Source organism: Ochotona curzoniae, unplaced genomic scaffold, assembly GCF_017591425.1.
Source record: "Ochotona curzoniae isolate NIBS_2020 unplaced genomic scaffold, NIBS_Ocur_1.0 contig_2699, whole genome shotgun sequence".
NCBI classification, from domain to species: Eukaryota; Metazoa; Chordata; class Mammalia; order Lagomorpha; family Ochotonidae; genus Ochotona; species Ochotona curzoniae.
Window position 1 is genome coordinate 4,351,439 of NW_024465561.1, and position 21,985 is coordinate 4,373,423.

Here is a 21,985-nt window from a genome sequence, read left to right on the forward strand (position 1 = left end):
TTTGCAATAAAAGTAAACAAATCTTTTAAAAAAAGAAGAAAGATCAGTCACTGAGTGCTGGTGTCCTTTAGCTTCCCGTGGCATTTGTTCTGTTGAAACCCTATCAGTGTCTGCTCGTGCTGCAGGTGGTGCTACTGCATTCAAGCTTTAGTATTTCCATGAGTATTTTCATTTGCAGAAAATTAGTTGGCAACACCATTACAGTACGTACTAGGTATTCTGTAGTGTTTCAGATTAGCCAACTAAATGGGTTGAGCAATTCTATGGGCTTGTGTTTATCATTTCTGTTTAACTTTGATTTAGGGGCAAATTCTCATGCCTTCAGTTATGCAGTCCTAGGTAGAGGCAGGCAGCATCCCTAATCAGACTCAGCATCCTTCACAGTTGTACGTTCAGATAAGTAAATGTAACCAGTTCACCGGAAGTCCAGCCAAACATTTCCTTCATCCCAGCCCCCACCTGAATCCCGATGTGCCGCCCTTGTTAGGATGTCACCGACATATTTTGGAGTCTCATGGCGAGGAATCCAGAAAAGTTTGTTCTCCGCTCTTGGCCTTTCCCCATGTGTGTGCAAGTAGCTTTAGTGTCTCAGCCAGGTTCCTCCTCCTGATTAATTTATCAAAGGTTTGCCCCCAAGGTTGGGAGATCAGGTATCTCACTCACTGTCACTTTTGCCTTTCAGCCATTTAAGTTTTCAAACTAGAATAGATTTTGCTTACGGCCCTTGAAGGTCAGATCACCAAGGGTACCTCCTGGCCAGCCAGAATCTGATAGTGTTGCTAGAATCTTTCTTTTGACCTTGTCAGTGTTCACTGTTTTCATTCCATTTAGACACACAGTCACACACCATATCAACTTGTACAATAAAGAGTAAACATGGTATTTGTCTGAGTCTGACTTATTCACTTAGCATAATGATTTTCATTTTTGTCCATTTTATTGCAACTGTTAGGTTTTCATTCTTTTTGATGGCCGGATAATATCAAGTGTGTGTGTATGTGTATACATCCTGTTTTCTTTTTCCAGACCTAAGCTGATGGACATCTAGGTTGTTTCCATATCTTCGCTGTATGAATTGAGCTGCTGTCAGCATGGGAACACAACTGCCTCTTTTGTATGCTGATTTCACTTCCTTTAGATAGATTCCCAGGAGTGCAGTAGCTGGACTAGGTGGTAGAGCCAGTTTTCAGTTTCTCAGGCATCTGTATTGAGTTGCGTGTTGGCTGTAGCAGTTGGTATTCCCAACATTGGGGTGCTCTTTCCTCCCCCTCCTCACCAGCAGGTGTGATTTTTTATTTGGGTATCATAGCCACTTTAATTGTGAGTTGATAGCTAACTGTAGATTTTATTTGCATTTTTCTGATGGCCAGTTTTACTGAGACTCTTTCATGTGTCTGTTGTCTATTTGAATTTCTGCCTTTGAAAATGTCTCTACAAATCCTTTGGACATTTCTTCACTGGACATTTCTGTTGTTGAGTTCCTTGAATTCCTTGTATATTCTGGGTATTAATCTTTCATCAGAGGTATTGTTTTTTAAATATTTTGTACTTTTCTGTTTCTCCTTACTTTTTTCTCTGCTGTGCAGAAGCTTCTTAGCTTGAGGTAAGCCCACTTGTTTACTTTTGCTTTTGGGGTCTTATCCAAAATCTTTGCCAAGAGCAGTGAATGTTTCCTCCATGTTTCCCTAAGTAATTTCAGGTCTTAAGTTTAGACTCTTGGTCCCCTCTGAGTTGATGTTTATAGGGTACGAGGTAGGGGGTCTGTGCATGTGGAAATCCAGTTTCCCAGCACCATTTGTTGAAGCTGCTGTCCTTTGTCCAGGGAAAGACTCTGAATAGCTCTTAAAATATTAGTTGGTTGTAGACATTTATTTATTTCCAGGAATTCTGTTCCATCAATCTATATGTCTTTTTACACTTCTGTCATGCTGTTTTGATGTAGTTGCTCTGTAGTATTTCTTCAAATCTAGCACGGTTATCTCCTTGTTTTATATTACCTGGCTATTTGAGTATTGATTTTAAGATTTTTTGTTTCTGATTCTATGAAGGATTTTGATGGGATTGTACTGAATCTGTAAATTGTCTGGGGCACTTTGGATGTTTTGAAACATTAATTCTAGTCCATGAACATGGAGGATTTTTCGATTTCCTGCGTGTGTCTGTGTTGGGTCAGAAGTCAGCAGCTGTGACAGGGTGCTCAGGACCAGGGCTGGGAGAACACTCAAGGAGCCGTAGGTACATGAGACATACTTTCCTCGGCCAGCCCCCGGACAGCCAAAAGACAATGTCCGGGCCTTTGGAGGAGTAAGAGTCCTTCCTTCTCGCAGCAGTGGATGAGAACAGACAGGACACATACAAGCTTGCTTGTGACAGAGGAGCTAAGGTAAACGGGTTCACTGACTAGCAGGAAAAGGTCTCGGCTCCCCCATCTGCCCAGTTGCCATCACACCGTTGCCACAGAAGCAGATGGGAGCGTAACAGCATGGAAACCTGCTAACTTGCACGTCACTGCAGAAAGAGGCAAGTGCTTGGCTGTGACAGCATTTCCTTGCTGGCTCCACAGCCTCCTGTTTCATTCATTGGCGTTTTACAATTTTTATTGTAGAGGTCTTATTTCATCCTGGGTTAATTTTATCCTGGTAAAATTGTTTGGTAGTTATTAGGATTGAGAGTGTTCTTAGAAGTTGTTTCTCAAACAGGTCATTGGTGGCAGATAAAAATGCTATTGACTTTTGTGGGTTGATTTTGTATCCTGCAACTTTGCTGAATTCTGTCAGTTCTAGTAAGACTCCTAGTGGAGTCTTTTGTTTCCCCTAAATAATCCATCTTGTCATCTGCAAGCAGGAATGTTTTCTTGCCTTCCTGTTTGTCTCCCTTTGATTTATTTTAATCACCTCATGTGGTCAGAGGGGACATCTTTGCTTCCAGATCTTAGCAGAAACACTTCTGGCATTTACCCGTTCAGTATGACGCAGGTTGTGAGGCTGTCATATGTTGCCTTTATTGGGTCGAAGTAGCACCTTTCATATCTAATTTTTAAACTTTTTTTTGAAAGGATATGGATATTTATCGAATGCTTTGTCAGCATCTATTGGAACAGTCATCTTTGTGTTGAAACGCCCTTGCATCCCTGGAGTAAATCCCACGTGGTCAGGGTGGATGATCTTTGCGATGTGCTGTTGAACTCGGTGTGCTTATTTTTGCATGTACACTCATCAGGAATGTGCAGACTTGTTTTTTGTTACATATTTGTCCAGTTATAGAATTAAGGTAATGCTGACCTCATAAAAGGAGTTTTAAAGAGTTCCTTTCCGTTTCAATTGTTTCAACTAGTTTGAGAAAAATTAGTGTGTGTTCTTTAAAAGTTTGGTAGAGGCCTGGCAGGATGGCTCAATGACGAAATTTTCACCTTTCAAACACTGGGATCCCATATGAGCGCCAGTTCTAATTCCGGCAGCTCCACTTCCCATCCTGCTCCCTGCTTGTGGCCTGGAAAAGCAGTCGAGGACAGCCCAAAGCCTTAGGACCCTGCACCCATGTGGGAGACCCAGAAGCCTTGGATTGCCTCAGCTCTGGCCATGGCAGCCACTTGGGGAGTGGATGGAAGATCTTTCTTTCTCTCTGTCTCTCCTCTCTGTAAATCTGACTTTCCAATAAAATTAAATCTTTTTTTTAAAAAAAAGTTTAGTAGCAGTGAATCCATTCTGTTCTAGGCTTGCTTTTTTTTTTTTTTGGTATGGGAGGCTCTTCATTACTGATTAAATCTTAGTTTTTGTTATTGATTTATTTAGTTTTTTCCTATCTTCATGCCCCAAATTATGTGTGTCCAGAAATTATGCACTTCTTAACAGATTTTTCAGTTTCCTGGCATATCGTTGTCTATAATAGTTTCTGATAATTATTTATATTTCTGTTAGTTTTAGTATCTTCTTTCTCATCTCTAATTTTATTAATTTGAGCCTTTTTTCCCTTGGTTAGTTGGACCAGTCGTTTATTTACTTATTCATTTTTTTTAAAGCAGTTCTTCATTTCACTGTTTTTTAAATTTAATTTATTTCAAAGGCAGAGCTATTACATCCACTGGTCCACCCTGAAGTGGCTGCACTGAAGCCAGGAACTTGGAATGCTGTCCAGATCTCCCATGTGGCCATCTGTCGCTGCTGCTTTCCTGTTCTCATTTGCAGGAACCGGACTGGAAGTAGAGTAGCCAGGACTTGAACCAGTGCCCCAATGGGATGTTGGTGTCACAATGTCTTAACACAGTATTTCACAAAGCCAGCCCACATCTTTTGTGGGAGTTTTCATTTAAAAATATCTATTTTATTTCCTTTATTTATTTTTAAATTTCTATTTTATTTTTAATTTTCAATTTTATATTCTTTTATTTTATTACTTCTTTTCTTTTACTAATATTGGGTTCAGTTTGGTTTTTGTTTTTCTAGGTCCTTAGTATACACTGTTAGATTGTTTGAACTATTTCCAAAGTTTTAATGTAGGCACTTAAAAACTGCTACATAGTTTCCTCTTAACATTGTTTTGACTTTGTCGCATACATTTTGATATGTTGTATTTTCATTTTTAACATTTTTTTTTAATAAGAATTTGAGAAATCCTTTTTGATTTCTTCCATGACCCACATTTCATTCAGGAGGATGTTTTTCAGTCCCCGTGCGTTGTGTAATTTCTAGAATTTCAATCTGTTGAGACTTGTCTTATGGCCTAATGTGTTGTCTGTCCTAGAGAATGTTCCATGCACTGATGTATCCTGAAGCTGTGGAGCGGGATGGTTTCAGTCATTTGGTCCATTGTATAGATTAGCTCGGATTTGTCTGGTTGATTCGTGCCTTGATGGAAGTGAGACATTAATGTCCCCATTATCATGAAATTGGCATTTTTCCCCTAATTTAAATGTGTCACTGTATTCTCTTGTATTTTTTGAGTGATTTTTTTTTTTCACAGTCATTCTTTTTAATTCTTTCTTGGGCATTTTCTCAAGTTTCCTTTTGTCACAATCCAGTATTTATGCCTTGTAATGTTCCTTTGAGAGAGTTAGACTGCCTTGTTCATATGGCTTGTGTCCCTGTGCTTTTTGTGCGTCTGGGCCTCCAGCCATTACCCGAGGGAGGGATAGGTGTGATGGGTTTCTCAGGTGTAGGAAGCAGGCCTTGCTGGTCTTACAGGTGTGCCCAGCACACACAGCCAAGTCAGGAACTGGGGTTGTGACATCAGTGCTGGATCTGGGGCTGGGTGGACTCAGAGACTCCTGGCTGCTACCCAACTGCAGAGCCCCACAGGTGCACTAATGCTGGGTGTAGAACGTGGCCCCCTCAGATGCCATCTGAGGGTGACTGGATCTGTGAGTGACCTAGGCAGCCTGACATGCTGTCTGGGATCACTGTCCATGGGCTGCTTGCTGGGTTGGATTGGGAGTAGCTACCTTGGGTTCAAGCAGCAAGTGGGCAACTTCTGTCTGGAGCCTGGGGTGCCATGCTGGGCCTGGGGAGAGTGTAGGACCTCCAGGCCATGGATCGTAGCAAGCTGTACTGTACCACATTAGGCATAGCACACACAGCCGAGCTCCAAGTCCCACCAAGTCGGATGGTATTAGGCTAGGAAGAACACATGGGCACACATACCAAAACCCAAAACTCTAGAGGCACTGTGTTGGGCCAAGGAGCCCTGGTCGCTGCTGGCACAAGAGGTAAGAGTCCAACAAGACACCCAAGATGGACGTAGTACAGCTGGGACTCAAATACACCTTTGTAGAATGGCAACATCGCAGGCTGTGGCTAAACCTAGTGCACCACAATGCCAGCTCATCCATTTCTTTTCTTTTCTTTTTTATGTGAAAGGCACTGAGACAGGAGGGACAGAAAGATTTTCCATCGCTGGTTCACTCCCCATATGGCCATATCAGCCATAGTTGAGCCAATCCAAAGCCAGAAGCTAGGAGCTTCTGGGTCTCTCATAAGGGTGCAAGGTTCAAAGGACTTTAGGCTGCTTTTCTAAACCATAAGCAGGAAGCTGGGTCAGAAGTGGGGCAGCTGGGCCTGGAACCAGCACCCAGAAGGGCCCTGGTGCCACAGATAGAGGCTTAGCCTACAATGCTGTGGCACCGGTCCCACTTCCATGTCTTAGTCATTTGAAGAATTACTATGAGAATGAACCTGTTGACTTTCCTTTATCTTTCCTCATTCTGTTGTAAGTCATTCTAACATTCTTGGCCTCTGTATGCGACATAAGGAGCACCTTTGCGACATGTCATGCAGCTTCTTGAACCACTGCTTGATTTTACAGTTAGTGAGGTTATGAAGGTGTCCATTCCAAAAGACGTTCCTCAGCCGTAGTGTTTGGCATGAGCTGGGCAAGCACTTGCACATCTGGGCATCAGAAAGCCAACTCAGGGTGTGCAGCCGGCATGTCCACACTTCATCTGGGAGGTTCCACTTGGCGTTTAAAGGAGGTGACAGACAGATTTCCATCTCAGAGTAAATTTATCTCATGGCGGCTTATTTGCAGCCACCAGCCTGTCACATCAGGAATGCTTTGCATTGAATAAGAATCTGCTGGGAAGCACACGATCTAAGACTGAGGAATTCTAAGACCACTCGTCCCCGCCCACCACACCCCTGGGTCTCCTCAGTTTCTTGGTTTGGGACTCTCCTTTTTCCCCCTTGGACTGGGTTTTGGTGCTCATAGGTTGTGGCGGTGCCATTGTTCCCTGTGGTGGCAGCTCTGAGCTGCTAGTCGGGCCACACTTCAGGCCAGACACATCTAACCTTGGTGCAGGGCAGGACTTTTCCCCACAATCCCCTTGGATTTTAGCCACTGTAGGTAACAACCAAGGGATTGTGTTTTTTGGCTTCTCATTATTTCACATTATTTTCTTCATGTATCTGTCTAATGAAACACTACCTTGGATCTACCATTTCTGATAGATCATGGCTAACTACACAGATTTATTTGACAAACAATGCTAGAAAAAGGGTGGAGAGGAAACCCCTCCCCAGTGATTCACTCTGCAGATATCTGCAGGAGCTCCAGCCAGGTCTCCCATGAGGGTAGCAGGGCCCTGAGTCCTTGCACTATCTTCCGTTCCTTCCTCAGACTTAACAGTAGGAAGCTGGACTGGAAGTAGCCAGGACCCAAACTGGACTTCCAGTGTGGAATGCTGGCACAAGTGACAGCTCCATCCACTGCACAGTGCTGCTGTCTCATGCCGTCCTTGAGTTAGGATTCACCCAGTACAAAAGTTCGTGAACCTCCACTCACATTCCTGTTTTCCCAGCAGTGCTTTTGCTTTGTTCCAATAAGTCGTGATTATTCTAGCAAGTCCCACTGGTGATGCCAGTCATGTCCCCGAGACCACCCACTGCTCCTCTGGCTGCTTTTGCTGGGCTCAGAATTTGGTGATATTCACACTTGTGGTTTATTGCATTGGAAGGATACAGATTAAAATCAGGAAAGGGTTAAGAGGCTTGGGTCAAAGTCCAAGAGAAATCATTGTAAACTGGAGAGTTGCAGGAGCATGTGTTTAATTGTGTGACACCCAGGGAAAGATCCCAGCCTGGAGAGCCAGCGTGAGGGTACATGCAGTGTCCACATGGCTGGCCTCAGCTACTTAGTCTCAGGTTGCTTCTGAGGTCAAGCCGATAGTGCCCAAAGGCTCAGGCATCTAAAAACACTTAAATCAGCAAGATATTGAAGGGCTCAGAAATGATTTCCCAGCAGCCAGAGGCCCGTTCTTTGGCATGTATAGGGTCTGAACTCCAAGCTACCAGCCTTCCCTGCAGTCACAGCATGTTTATAGAAATGCTCGGTTTGTGTGCGCATTGTTTGCATTCTTTGCCTTCTATCGCCCCTATCATGTTTGGATTACTCCGAGTTTCCCACACTAGCAGGAGGTTGTTTCCGTTCCCCAGCCCAGGACTGTTCACCAGCATGTGAATATTAATTTCTTCTCTCATCTCCCATCCCCCACGGTCCAAGGTCCCAGTTCTAATCTATTGCTTTTCTAGAATGTCTTCCAGAAAAATCTTTTTAAAATTCTTACTCATGTGGAATATATACAGCTTATTACATTTGTTACATGGAGTTCTCCTTTCAGGAGTTGGTGTTGTTCAGCGATGTCGCTATAGACTTCTCGGAGGAGGAGTGGGAGTACCTGGGCCCCGCTCAGAGGGACTTATACAGAGATGTGATGTTGGAGAACTACGGCAACTTGGCATCACTGGGTAAGTGCACCTGCTCCCTGCAATTCAGGAAATGCTCTCTCCACTGGAATTCTAGGGCCGCATTAAATATGTGAGTGTCTGTTCCCTCTTCTAAAACCCTGGTTTGAACTTTGTTTTGTTGGAGTAGTGTGCCTCTCTCAGGCACTTTCATATTTCCTGTTCTTCACCAACCTTGACAGCTTCCCCTGGCTCTTTATGCAATGGACTTTTCTTCTTGGTGTTTAAGGAGATGGATTATGATGGAGAGATGTTTGTGGAACAAGCTATAGAATTTAGGAGTAGAACTTCATTGAAAATGTAGGATGATTCATCTCCTGGCATTTTTTTTTGAAAGCTACAATCTACGAATTTTAAGATTAAAGGACTTTGAAAAGAAGAATCACTGATTATGTCTCGAAGTGGCTTGTTTTTCTTACCAAACTAACTAGAGATAGATCCCTCGTATAAATTTAGATAAAACTTACCCTGCTCGTTTGTCGTCTGATTCCTTCGGTCAGCCTAATGTGAACGTTTTCCACCTCTTCATTCTTCTGCCCAGAAGTTTTTCTGAGGCCTGTTTTTAAAGCATTTTTAAAACGAGTTTTAAGAATTAGACTGAACAATACGTGCCCACATACTCTTCAGCCAGTTCCCCCAGCATTAACAATTTATGTGCGCATCATACAATGAGTAAGCCAGAAAATGAACAAACAATACAATATTGGCAAAATATCGACATATTCAAGTCATTAACCGTCCTGGTAGTGGTTTTTGTACTGATCCAGGATCACACGTTGCATTTAGTCGTCACATCTGCATAGTCCCCTCTGGTCTTGGAAGTTTTTTCTTTCACGAACCATACTGGCCTGTTATTGCATAGAATATCCCTGGATTGGTGTGTCTGGTACTTTATGATTGGATTGAGCATATGTGTTTTTGGCAAGAATACCACAGAAATGATGTTATCCCTTTTTCAGTGCATCATATCAGGAGATAAATGATGTCCACATGTCTTGTTACTGGTGATGCTAACTTTGATCTGTTTGTTAAAGTGGCGTCCTCTAGGTTCCGCATTGTAAAGCCACTACTTTTACTTTTGCAAACAGTAAGTAGCTTGTTGTGAAGTACTTTGAAACTCTACAAATATTCTCTTTCTTGTGATACTTTTCCTCACTTATTTTAGTTTTCATTGATGATTCCTGCATGCAATAATCATTTACGCTGGTGTTTGCCAAATGGTGATTTTCTGTTTCCATCATTCTTCTGAGGAAACTGAATTTGCTTTAGGTTCAACCAGCTCTAAGTCACAGTAGGTTTTGGTCTACATATTTTTAATATCCTGTTTCTTTGAGCAGGACTTGCCATTTCTAAGCCAGCAGTGATTTCCCTGTTGGAGCAAGGGAAAGAGCCCTGGGTGGAGAAGGCCGAGTGGTATCCAGGTGAGTGCGGCTTAGGGGCACGGGGTGCACTTTGGGAAGCCCGCACGGGGCAGAGCGGTGATGTACTTGTCCTAAAGTGCTGTAGGATAGGTTCTCTCAGAGGCTTAAGAAAAACTGAAAAATGGGGACAAATAGCAGTTTGGCTTCCCTCCCCGCCCCCCCACACAGAACTGAATGTATTAAAGTATACAAGCTGATAGACTTGAGTGTATGACTGTACTTGTACAATCATCACCAAATTAGGATAATAGCCACTATTGATCACACATATTGTCTCTGATCTAACAGGAAAAATTTCAGTATTTCATTATTGAAGATGTTTCAAAGTATGTTGAGTTACATTCATTGGTACTTGCGTTTTAAGCCCACATGTATTCGTGAAGCAAACGCTACTGAGTCTTGTTTATTGTATATATGGGAATGTATTTGCTAGTAAAAACTTTTTGCACTAGTATTGATGCTGAAAATGTGTTCTAACTGCTTTAGGAGTAAAAACTTGCCCTTCTGCCATGAGTTGATAGTGACTTCTTTATTCTGAAAGACTTTGAGTAGAATTAGTATTTTTCCTTGACAACTTGGTAGAATTCACCAGTTCAAGCCCTGTCTGCCAGGAGAGTGATATCTTTACTATGAATAAAGCTTCTGTAATTGGTATACAATTTGTTTATTATTTGTTTCTTGTGTGATCTATAGTTTGTATATAGTTAGGAATTTTACATATTTTTATAGATATAAGATGGCTCATCTTTCATTTTTACTACTTATGTAGGATTAATGACACTTTTGTCCCTGACATTTGTGTTCTCTTATGCTCCTGATCAGGTTGGCCAAGGGATTTATCAAGCTTGAAGATCTCAGCAACCTAGCTTTTGATTATGTTTGTGGGTTCTAGTAGTCAGTTCTTCAAGTGATTTCTATGTTACGTGGTTTTTTTTTCAAGATTTATTTATTTTTATTGGAAAGTCAGATTTACAGAGAGAAGGAGAGACAGAAAGATCTTCCATCTGCTGGTTCACTCCTCAAGTAGCTCCAACAGTTGGTGCTGAGCCAATCCAAAGCCAGGAGCCAGGAACTTCTTCTGGGTCTCCCATGTGGGTGCATGGAGAGCCATCTTTGAGCCATCTTTGACTGCTTTCTCAGGCCACAAGCAGGGAGCTAGATGGGAAGTGGAGCAGCCGGGATATGAACTGGTGCTCATATGGGATCCCAGTGTGTGCAAGGCAAGCACTTTAGCCACTAGGCTACTGGGCCGAGCCCACACTTATACATTTCCAATTGCTATACCTTCCTTATAAGATGCCCCTTTATGGTTATATCATCTTTGGCAATATAAGTAAGTTTGAAGTCTGTCTTCATCTGATTAAGGATTCCAATTATGCATGCTGTGTCTAGGCTGTTTCATTTCGTCTAAAAGAGGAAAATGTGAGTTTATTTATTTATTTTGTTTTTAGAATTGCCCTCTAGGTATGAGACTGAGGAGGTATCGCTAAACAATGACGCTTTTGAAAAAACACCATTAAAGTGGAAAGTAATGGAAAGTTCTTGCCTTGAGGAATCTTGCTTTGAAAATGTTTGGGAATACGACGAAAACGCTGAGACACAACCGGAAATTAAGGAAGAAATTTTGGAGCACGTGATTGAACCATTTGAAGATACATCAGCTGAGGAGACATCATCTGACTTTATCCCACCTGCACCATACGGTCTAAGTCAGATCCTTCAGAGTGGAGAGAAGCTCTATGAATGTAAACTCTGTGAAAACCTGACTCAGTATGTAAGAATCTATAACAATGACAAACTTAACCCAAGGTGTGAGAATAACTTTATGTTTTACACAGATCACATGAAACATGAGCAAAGTGTTCCTGGAGTAAAATATGAGGAGTTTCAGGATAACAATGACTTTGCTTATGACTTTCCACTTAGTCAATATCAACTCCTATCAAATTATAATAATGAGTATCAGTTATGTGGAGATACCTTTAGAGGTCATAGCTACCTTGCCCAACATAATGGAATTCATATTGGTGAGAAACCCTATGAATGTGAAGAATGTGGGAAATCGTTTATCTGCTTCTCAACCTTGATTCAGCACAAGAGAATCCATACTAATGAGAGACCCTATGAATGTATGGAATGTAGGAAGACTTTCAGGCAGAGTGCAAATTTAACCAGACATCAAAGAGTTCACAGTGGTGAGAAACCCTATGAGTGTAATGAATGTGGGAAGGCCTTTACTTGGCTTTCAAACTTGAACAAACATCAGAGAATTCACAAAGGTGAGAAACCCTTTGAGTGCAAAGATTGTGAAAAGGCTTTTCTCTGTTACTCAACCTATATTCAACACCAGAGAACTCATACTGATGAGAAACCCTATGAATGTCAGGAGTGTAGGAAAGCCTTTAGGCAGAGAGGACACCTTACCCAACATCAGAGAATCCACACTGGCGAGAAGCCATATGAATGCAAGGAGTGTGGGAAGGCTTTTGCTTGTGTTTCCTACGTTAATAGACATCAGAGAATTCACACTGGGGAGAAACCATACGAGTGTAAAGAATGTAAGAAGTCCTTTATTGATTGCTCAACTCTTATTCAACATCAGAGAATTCACACTGGGGAGAAGCCCTTTGAGTGCCAGGCATGTAGGAAGGCCTTTAGGCAGAGGGCCCATCTCACTCAGCATCAAAGAATTCATACTGGTGAGAGACCCTATAAGTGTAAGGATTGTGGGAAGGCCTTTACTTCTGTTTCACAAGTGAAAAAGCATCAGAGAATACACATTCTGAGGTAGGCATCCTAGCGTGCTCACATTTGAGTGAATCCTTACTCAGCACCACCAAATTCGTATTGGAAAGAAACCTTAGAAATTAAGAAATGATCGAAACACTTTCATCGGTCTTTCAGCTATCCTTTTAAATAATGAATTTGTGCTGATAAGCCTTACAAAAGTGAGGTATGTATAAAGACCTACCCTTATACCACAGTGAATATATAGAATTTATGATACGCTTAACGTAGGAAACCCTTGAATTTAACTAGCTATTATAGAACAGCAGACTTATAAAAGAAAATCCAGTGACTATAAATTTCTTCTGCTTTATAACTTATAATTCATTATCAGAAATTCTACAGGAAAGAAATAAAACACTAAATATTCTGTTACCACTAAAACAATAATGATGATTAATATCATAACTAGAGAATAACCATGCTGACTTTCTGAATGTAGAAAAACTTACCTGTAACACGAGTCTTTTGCAACACCTTTGTAGCTTTGCCATTTGCCACCTGTATTTTATTGCCAAGTACTTAAAAAAAAAAACTGTCAGGTTACTGATTTCAACTTAGTGGCAAGAAGAAACTATAGTATCATCTCTTTGTTACTGCTTTTGGAACATTCATGTAAGATTTAAGCCTGTGAATAATACAGGGAACTCTACTACCATCCCAGCTTATCCAATATCAAAGCTAGGATGTTTTATTCTGGAACAAAATTAGCATGTAGCAAGTATGAGGCAATACTTATTTAAGCTTATGTAAGTTGAAGTCATAAGATTCATTCTGAAAAGACTGAATTTTTTTAATAGCGCTGATACAAAAAAGTAACGTCTATAGATTTCAAAAAGCAATGTACATTTTCTTACAATAATGCAAGACAGTTAGACACAATTGAAAGTTTTAAAGAAACTTTGTACTTTAAAAACACTACTCTCGCTATGTAACTCCTGGACCACGTGACAAATGCAGCCTAAAATGAAAGGCTGTTTATTTATGAAAGATGATGAGCAGTCTACAAAATGAAACCCAAGCTCTCTAGATGTTTTGGATAAGCTTTCAAGCAGAAAAGCAATAAACCCAGAATGAACACTGGAACTGTAGCATGTAAATCAGTTTATTCAGTGGGTTGAAATGAGTGCTTAGAGGAAATTAAATGAGTAAACAGTGGACTTAATATAAAAGCTGTTTCGGACGAGCTGATTTATAGACTAGGTCTTGCCTACCATGAATAGGAAAAATGAGACAAATGCAACAATGCAAATGGAAAGGTAGACTATTCAGGCAGTCCATTTTTTAATATCGTGAAGTGTTTTGTAATATTTCAATTTAGTTTGAAATATCTAAACTTTATTTTATGAGAATATATGTTTGTGATTCATGAACCTGTAGAAAGTTGAATAAACTTTCTTCAAGGGAATGACCTTTAGAAAATAGGAGATTGCATTTTTCAAGGAAATTTTGAAGGAAAAGTTACAAAAAGCTTGTTAGTTCCTTCGACAAGGTTAAGTGACCTTTGCAAAAAAGTGAAAAAGGGGATAGGACAATGATAGCATTGCAAGAAGGAAGGGAAATGAGAATACAAGTAAAGGCAGAAAAAATAGAGAATAGGCATGTTGGAAGGATCATATAGTGAGGTAACTTTGTTAGTAATTAAAAAAACTCGTAACCTATATGGACTGGTTATTATAGTTGATTTTTTTTTACTTAAAATAATATGCTATTTACAAGTCACTTAGAACATAATTTCACAAAAGGATTGAGATTAAAAGGATAAAAAAAGTTACACTGATGAGATGCTAGACAAGGAAATATACCCTCAAGAAAAGATTTTAAGGACAAACAATAGTTGCCATGTTTGCAAATATGCTTTTAGATAACACCTCTGAGTAACCATTGCTAGATGAAAATATCTCCGTGGAAGTGCATGCGCACGATTGGTAACTTCTGGAATGCAGTTGTAGTGTCTGGTAGGAAGTGTTCCCAGGAAGCTGAAATCAATCACCTATCCTCAGACGATAGCAGAGGAATTTTACAGAATCAAAGGGAGAATCGATTAGCAAAAACCAAGTTGCAAGTGGAATTTTAATATAGCCTTTTAAAGTAACAGTTGACAGATAGTGGGGTAATTTTTTGGTGAATAAATGCTACACATTCTTAAAAAAAAAAAAAATGTGATTCCCAAGAGGGCATGACAGGATAGAAAGCGAGGTGTGTAAAGAATGTACAGCTTCCGCATTTGTATTCTGCCTGCATAGTGTTATCTTGGAGTCCTGTACCACAGTTAACGGAATCGGACCCTTACTGAGGTACCTGTTTTTTTATCCTTTGAAATAAACACGAGATGACTATCCTTGTATATATTACCTAGTGTCTGTATGCAAATAACGTATCAAAGGTGTATCTGCCGTGAGTTTGCTGGGTCAGTGCCTCTGTGCATTTTTAGTAAGGCCAAATTGCCTTTGTTTAGTTCTACTAATTTACATTCCTTCCTACAATGTAGTAGTAGAATGCCCATCTCTCTATATAAGGGGTTTTCAGAAAGTTTGTGGAAAATGTGTATTATGAAAAGAAACTATGCAAGGATTTCAAAAATAACTTTTTTTTGCACCAAAATAAACTTTAATTCCATTTTTCCACAAACTTTTTGAATTACCCTTATACTTAACGCTGAAACGGTTTTGTAAACTCTAAATTCTTGCTGGTCTGTTAGTGGGAAGTGTTACTATACTTTTAATTTGCATTTTTATAACATGTAGTTTGCATTTTCCCTACTATGCATTTTCTTATTTGTAAATACTATTTAAATTTTCTGTGAAATGTGTTTTAATGCCATTTTTTGTTGAGTGGTATTTTTCTAATTGCCTTTTCAGACCTCCACATATGAGATACTAACTTTTCCTTCCCAAGAGTTCGTTATTTTTTTCCACTTAGAAGTTTCAGTTGGTAAATTTACCCATCTGGATTTGTTTGGCTTCTGTTTTTGGTGTTATGTTTATGAATCTTCTTTTTCCACTCCACTATATTTTTTAAAATCCCTAACGTTTGTTTTTTTATGGTTATGTTTTATTTAAGTATTGGGCTTACTCAGAGTTTGGGGGTCTCACACTGAGTTAGGCAGGGACACGGTGTTATTCACAGATGGTCACACACTTGTCTTGTACCAGATACGTAATAACCTACCTTTGTCGTATCACTTTTAAATGTAAACTTTACAATAAGCTAAGTTCCAGTAGGTATTTGGATTTGTTTTTGCCTCTTTATCCTGTTAATCTGCCAGTCTCTTCTTGTATCATAATCCAATTTATTTTGATGTCATGCTTTCTAAAATGTTTTGATAGCTGGGGAGCCTTGAGTCGAGTCCGCTCCCCTCATTACCCTTACTTTTTGCTTGTCTATACTGTTCCACCGTAACTTCTAAGATGCCTTTGTGACTTGTAAATTCCTGCTGGAATCTTTTTTACTTTCAAATTAAAACCTGAAATGACTAAAATTAGAAATGAGTAAACATCATTCTGTCTAGAAACTTGCTTATGCGGGTACAGTATAAATACATGTACTTGAAAACATTGTATGTCCCTGTGTTGTATCCTTTTTATATACATACATCTGCTAATTAGAGCATTTCTGTAGATTGTTCTGATTTCCCCTTAGCATCTCTGATTTCATATGCGAGTCTTTTTCTGTGTATTTTGTGCCCAGTTCACTGAAGTGTGTCTACTTATTATTTTTAAGGGAATCTTTTGGGTTATTATTATATGCAGTTACATCGCATGCAGAAAATAACTTCCTTTTCCTAGTGTGTCACACCTTTGCCTTTAGTAGAAATTATGCAAAATAAAGAGTAGCTAAGAGAAAAATCAAAGCAGTCAAGACATGAAGTTTTCTGAAACCCCGAATGCTCATTCTCATCAACACTAATATTAACAAGTGAATACCTTTAGGCCAAGACACCTCAAAATTGTTACAGTAGAACAAGGTAAGGTTATCAAAATCTGACAAGTGTAGTCATTCCCAAATAAATCTGATACATGTATAGATGCAGAAAATTCAGTGTTAGCATCAGGCGACAGATATGGTTATCAGCAGAGAAAAATTTGATCAGTATGTTTTCATTGGGTTATATAAAGCAAAAATAAGGAAAGTCAGTAATTCACATCTACAGAAATGCACTTTATACATGTCTACACTCATTACATTTAAAAAAAATAATTGCAAATTTACACAGTTGGCAATAAACTAGTCATTTCTCAGAAGTCCACACAGGAGATGAAGGGGACCAAGCCCGATCACAGTAACCAGTGCAATTAGCAGTCACCTCACTGTCATCCTGAAGCCACCTAGATACCACAGGCGGGGGCCCCAATGCAGATTGGGGTGCTTTCCTGTGAAGGAAAGAAAAGATAGAAAGGGATAGAACAAGGGAATTCAAAACTAAATACCTGAAAGGGGCAATATGGGTAGGTGGTTCCAGGAGTGCTGAGGCCAGGAATCGCCACAGAATGAATGTAATTTGGAAGACTTCCCCAGGAGCAGAGATCCAACAGCACCGGTGGGATCTAGCTACTTACTGAGCCAAATGTTCTTTGGGGGGCTTGATATTTACATAGTTTTGGGGGGGTTGATGTTTACATAGTTGTTCAGGGTGGAAAGGATCTAGGATCAGAAGCTGGGTGAGTCAATTGTTTACACATTTTCTTTTCCTGTATCTGGGGGAAGGGGTGGGAGATACAAGGGTAGAATCCACGCCAAGTCTCCCAAGCACCTTAGTACCTAGGGATGGGGAACAGCCACCCGATGTCATCCCAGGGTCCCCATTGTGGAACATGTTCTGAGGGTTCTGGTCAAGTGGTTTTCATAGTTCTGAGATGCTGTTGATTATAGCCACTCTGAGGAAATCCTTCCAAGGTCAGTCAGCTGACAGTCTGCCTCAGTCTCGATTGGCCCAGAAATTCACTGTCAAGCTTTGCTGAGGTAGTTGGTCAATTTGTTCTGCCCTCCTTCCCCTGCAAACCAGTGAGTGCTACAGCCCAGCCCAACCCTGCCCAGCACACACTCAGCCCTCATGTTCACCACTGGGCCAGACCACAGCTCTCGTTCCTATTCCTGCCAGCTTGTGCAGTGGAGTGGTCCTGTCTGTCTCACATCCATTCAGATCTTATATACATCATTGGGCATTAAAACCTAACAACCCAACCAATTCCACCCTCCAGCCCACACATATGCACACATACACACAGACCCAGCCCACACAGATAAACACACACAGAGACCCAGGCTCCACCCACAGACACTGTGGTCAGGGCCGCTCCTCCAGGGGGCAGGCTTGGTACCAGATGCTGGAGACTGTCAGAGCAAAAGCCCCTCTCTGAGACGTCAAGCACCAGGCAGAAAGATGGCCTTCTGTGTCCTGTCCACTTGCTACACAAGGAATGGACCACCCTCACCCCTTGAGAACACACAGGAGGGGCAGGTGGTACTCTCCATGGCACAGGGCAAATGCCTTCGCTGACATTCACAGGTGCCTCCTCCATCGAGGCCTGTGCCTGGGAGACTGAGGCTGTGTGGAGATGCTGCCTCCAGATTTCCTTCAGCCCCAGCTTGGACCATGTTCTATATGGACTTGTGGGAGCTGCCATCTTTTCCTGCTGCCCCAGTAGCTCACAGTCATATCTGGCAGTAAGGAAACAAAGGCCGTGGCATGTGGAGGGAGGGCTTGTTGCCCTCCAATCTTAGGGAACATGTTGCTTAGCAACTGTGGTGGTCATTGTGACATGAGCTCAGGCCAGTTGCACTTAACATGGGGTGGGCTTGAACTCCAGGGACATGAGCTAGGGAATCAGGACAGGCTGGTCTCATCCTGCCATGAGTCACCAGACCTCAGGATCACCGTGCTTCCCACGCTGCGACAACAGAAGGTGAAGAGGCAGCCAAGTCAGCTGAACGGAAAGAAGCTTCCCAGACCTCAGCCCCAGGAACACAGAACAAATCAAGACCACACACCTAGGGAACTAGCAGAAGAGAAAGTTCCATTCAGAAATGATGGAAACAGCAAACCAGATTCTGAAAGGCAGTAGAGAGAGAGAGCGACAAAGCATACCCCAGCTTCTGTCTACATCAGATCCCAACCAGGGTGGGAGGATGCCAGCTTGTTGGGCAAAGGTAAGCAGAAAGCACCATGGCCTCTGGCCAGCAGCACAAACTGGCAGCCCTAACTGTAGGAAAATTCCACAGGACTCACTGACTTTAAATCTAGCCTAGAAAGTTGGTTGGGGTCCAAGTGAATACTTCATTCCAAAAAAATAGAAAAGATCCCATATCGCCTCTGCTGCTCCAGGGCTGGGCCTTGCTGCTGCACTATGCTTTATTCTGATCTACAGGATGGCAAGCAGCCCAGTGGCTACCAGAAGCCACCAGAGCCAGAAAGAGGACCCCAACTGGGGCAAGTACCCCAAACCCTGTGGCTGTGGGGATGGTGGGCACATGCCCAGGGCCATGTTCGCTTATTCTTTGTAACCCAGGGACATTTGCTGCCAACTTCGTGGGGCTCCACACCAGTAGCTACCCCTAGGAAGGCTGAGAGGATCAGCTCTAAGGCAGGTGGCTCTACATGTCACACCACAGCGTCCTGAAGCCAGAGATCCAGCCCTACGGTGGTCTTCCATGCCAGAACTGGGGGCTGTCTCCTCGGCTCTGTGGGCCTGAGCCTGTCCGGTCGCTGCTCTGCTCCCTGGTATAACTAGCCTTCACCTCGGCAGAGCCCTCTCTGTGGCCCCTACCTCACTCCCACCAGACCACACTCCCCCAGCACGAGAGCCAGGTAATAACAGCCTGCATTCTCCAGTTCCTGGCTTGTGACTGTCAGGACAGGACACCCAGAGCCACCCAAATCCACGCGGAGCTGGATGGGAAGTGGAGCTGCTGAGATTAGAACCTGTGTCCATATGGGATCCTGGCACATTCAAGACTTTAACTGCTACGCTATCATGCCAGGCCCAGGAAGATCTTTTTCTCTGTCTCTCCTTCTATCTGTAAATCTGCTTTTCAATCAAAACAAATAAATTTTAAATAACAGTATAAAGAAGGAACTATGGCATCAAATTTGCAGACACCAGGATAGGGACACAGGAAACATGAAAGGAGCCTGACAGCTCCTGAAAGACACGGTAACTCTCCGGAAGTGGATCCTGAAGGGAATCCAGGAAACGCCCGAGAAAGTTCAACATAATCACCCTAACGAACGAACGCAATGCAAAAGAACAGACAGTTTCATGAATGAGAAACATAACGGATACAAAAGATAAATTCAATAAAGGTTAGAAATCATTATAAAGAACCAACCATTTTAGAGCTGAAGTTTCAATCAGTGAAAAAAAAAAATACAACGAAGGGCTTCAACAACAGAATAGACCAAAGAATTTCTGATCTGGAAGACAAGCCTTCTGAAATAACCCAATAAAACAAAAATAAAGAGCAAAAATATTTAAAAGATTGAGGAGATACTATATAACATGGGGTATCATATGGACTCCTATAGGAGAAGGGAAGGGACTCCATTAAGAATCTACTAAACGGGACCAGTGTGATGACTCAGCTGGCTAATCCTCCATATCCAAGTGCCAGCATCCATCCCATATAGGCACCAGTTTGTGCGCCGGCTGTTTTCATTTCCCATTCAGCTCCTTGCTTGTGGCCTGGGAAAGCAGTAAAGGGCACTGGGTTGTGTGAAGGATGGCCCAAAGCCTCGGGACCCTGCACCCATGTGGAAGACCCAAAAGAGGCTCCTAGCTCCTGGGAGACACAAGAGTTCGTGTCCTTTTACATTATGAGGGTTCATTTTCACATGTACTCATAAGACCCAGAATAACCACAGTGATCCTGTAGGGAAAAAATTGGCAAAGATAAAGACATCACAACATCTTATTTCAAAGCACCCTACAAAGCCACAGTTACCATGTTAATATGGTATTGGCATTAAAAACTGACATAGAGATCAATTCAATAGAATATAAATCCCAGAAATTAATCCAGGTACATGGATTAAAAGTTAGTTAACTAACTTTTATTTCTCATTTTATTTTTATTGGAAAGGTAGAGTTACAGGGAAGGAGAGACAAAAAGACCTTTTATCTGTTGGTTCACTGCCCAAATGGCTGCAATGCCTGGACCTGAGTCAATCTGAAGCCAGAAGCCAGAAGCTTCTTCTGGGTGCAGGGTTCCATGCTTTGAGCCATCCTCTGCTGCTTTCCCAAGCCACAGACAGAGAGCTGAATGTAAAGTGAAGCAGCCAGGACACAAACTGGTGCCATGTAGGATCCTGGCTCTTGCAAGAGGAGAGTTTAATGAACTGAGCCATTGCACTGGGCCCATCCAATTGATTTTTGAGACAAGTTTCCAGAACATTCATTGGAGAAAAGATAGTTTTCAGTAAGTGGTGCTGATAAAGTTGGACATTAAATGTAGAAGAGTGAAATTGGACCCCTACCTCTCAGCCATACACAGAAATCAAGATGAATCGAAGGCCTGAATATATACAAGATCTTAAAATTTCTAGGTGATGGAAAGGATACACCTCAAGACCTTGGTATATTTGATGACTTCTTGGATAAGATCCCTACTGTGCAGGCAACCAAAGCTAGACACATGGGATCATATCAAACTCACAACCTTCTGCACAGCGAAGTGATCAATACGATGAAGAGATATCCAACAGAATGGGAGATAATATATGCAAGTCCTTCATCCATCAAAGGATAAATATTCATAATGTTGAAGCAGTCACTCAACCTCAAAACAAAAAGTCACCAAGACCATTTAGTTCTGTCAAGGCACAGGGCCTGGAATGGATAATTCCAAAAGAAATACAAACGGCCAACAAACGTGAGAAGGTGCTCAATCCACCTAGCCATCAAGGAAATGAAAATGTCAACCCTTTCAGAATGGCTGCTACCCAAAAGAGAATGAATGCTGGTGAGGATGTGGAGAAAGGGGAACATGCATACACTGTTGGAGGGAATATAAATTAGTTCATAAAAAGATTAACTCATGTACGTGGTGTATTGCTTTTGTAAGATAAACTCAGACACATGATGTATTGCTTTTGTAAGCAGACAAAAGATACTATCATTGGGAAATAAAATCCGTAAAATCACACTGAAGCCATATCAAGTAGTTTAAGAAAAAAACAAGCATAGCCAGGCATAGCTGGCCAGTCCTGCACGCTGGCATCCCATATGGGCACTGGCTCATGTCCTGGCTGTTCCCGTCCCAATCCAGCTCCCTGCCTATGGCCTGGGAAAGCCATGAGGAGGGTCCAAATCCTTGGGCCCTTTCACCCATGTGGGAGACCTGGAAGAAATTCTTTCAAATCAAAATAGATAATTTTTTAAAAAGTAAACAGGAAAAAATACTTTAATTGCATATTTAATAAGTTTGATTGAATATAGACACTGAACCTTCACCTCCTGCCCCAAAGAACACACTTCTTCATAACCACCTGTCAGCAGAAAGAGAAAATGTGGGTGTCCGGGATAGCAGGTAGGCAGCTCAAATGACACC

General features: G+C 41.7%; 1 protein-coding gene across 1 annotated transcript in view; it reads left to right on the forward strand.

Annotated features, from left to right (window-relative positions):
• LOC121153685 (zinc finger protein 420) overlaps positions 1 to 21,985 on the forward strand; it is a 363,018-nt gene that overhangs the window by 36,540 nt on the left and 304,493 nt on the right. The window contains exon 6 of the mRNA XM_040976377.1: positions 11,641 to 12,398. Coding sequence (XP_040832311.1) covers positions 11,641 to 12,398 — 758 coding nt within the window. The remainder of the gene's footprint in view (positions 1 to 11,640; positions 12,399 to 21,985) is intronic.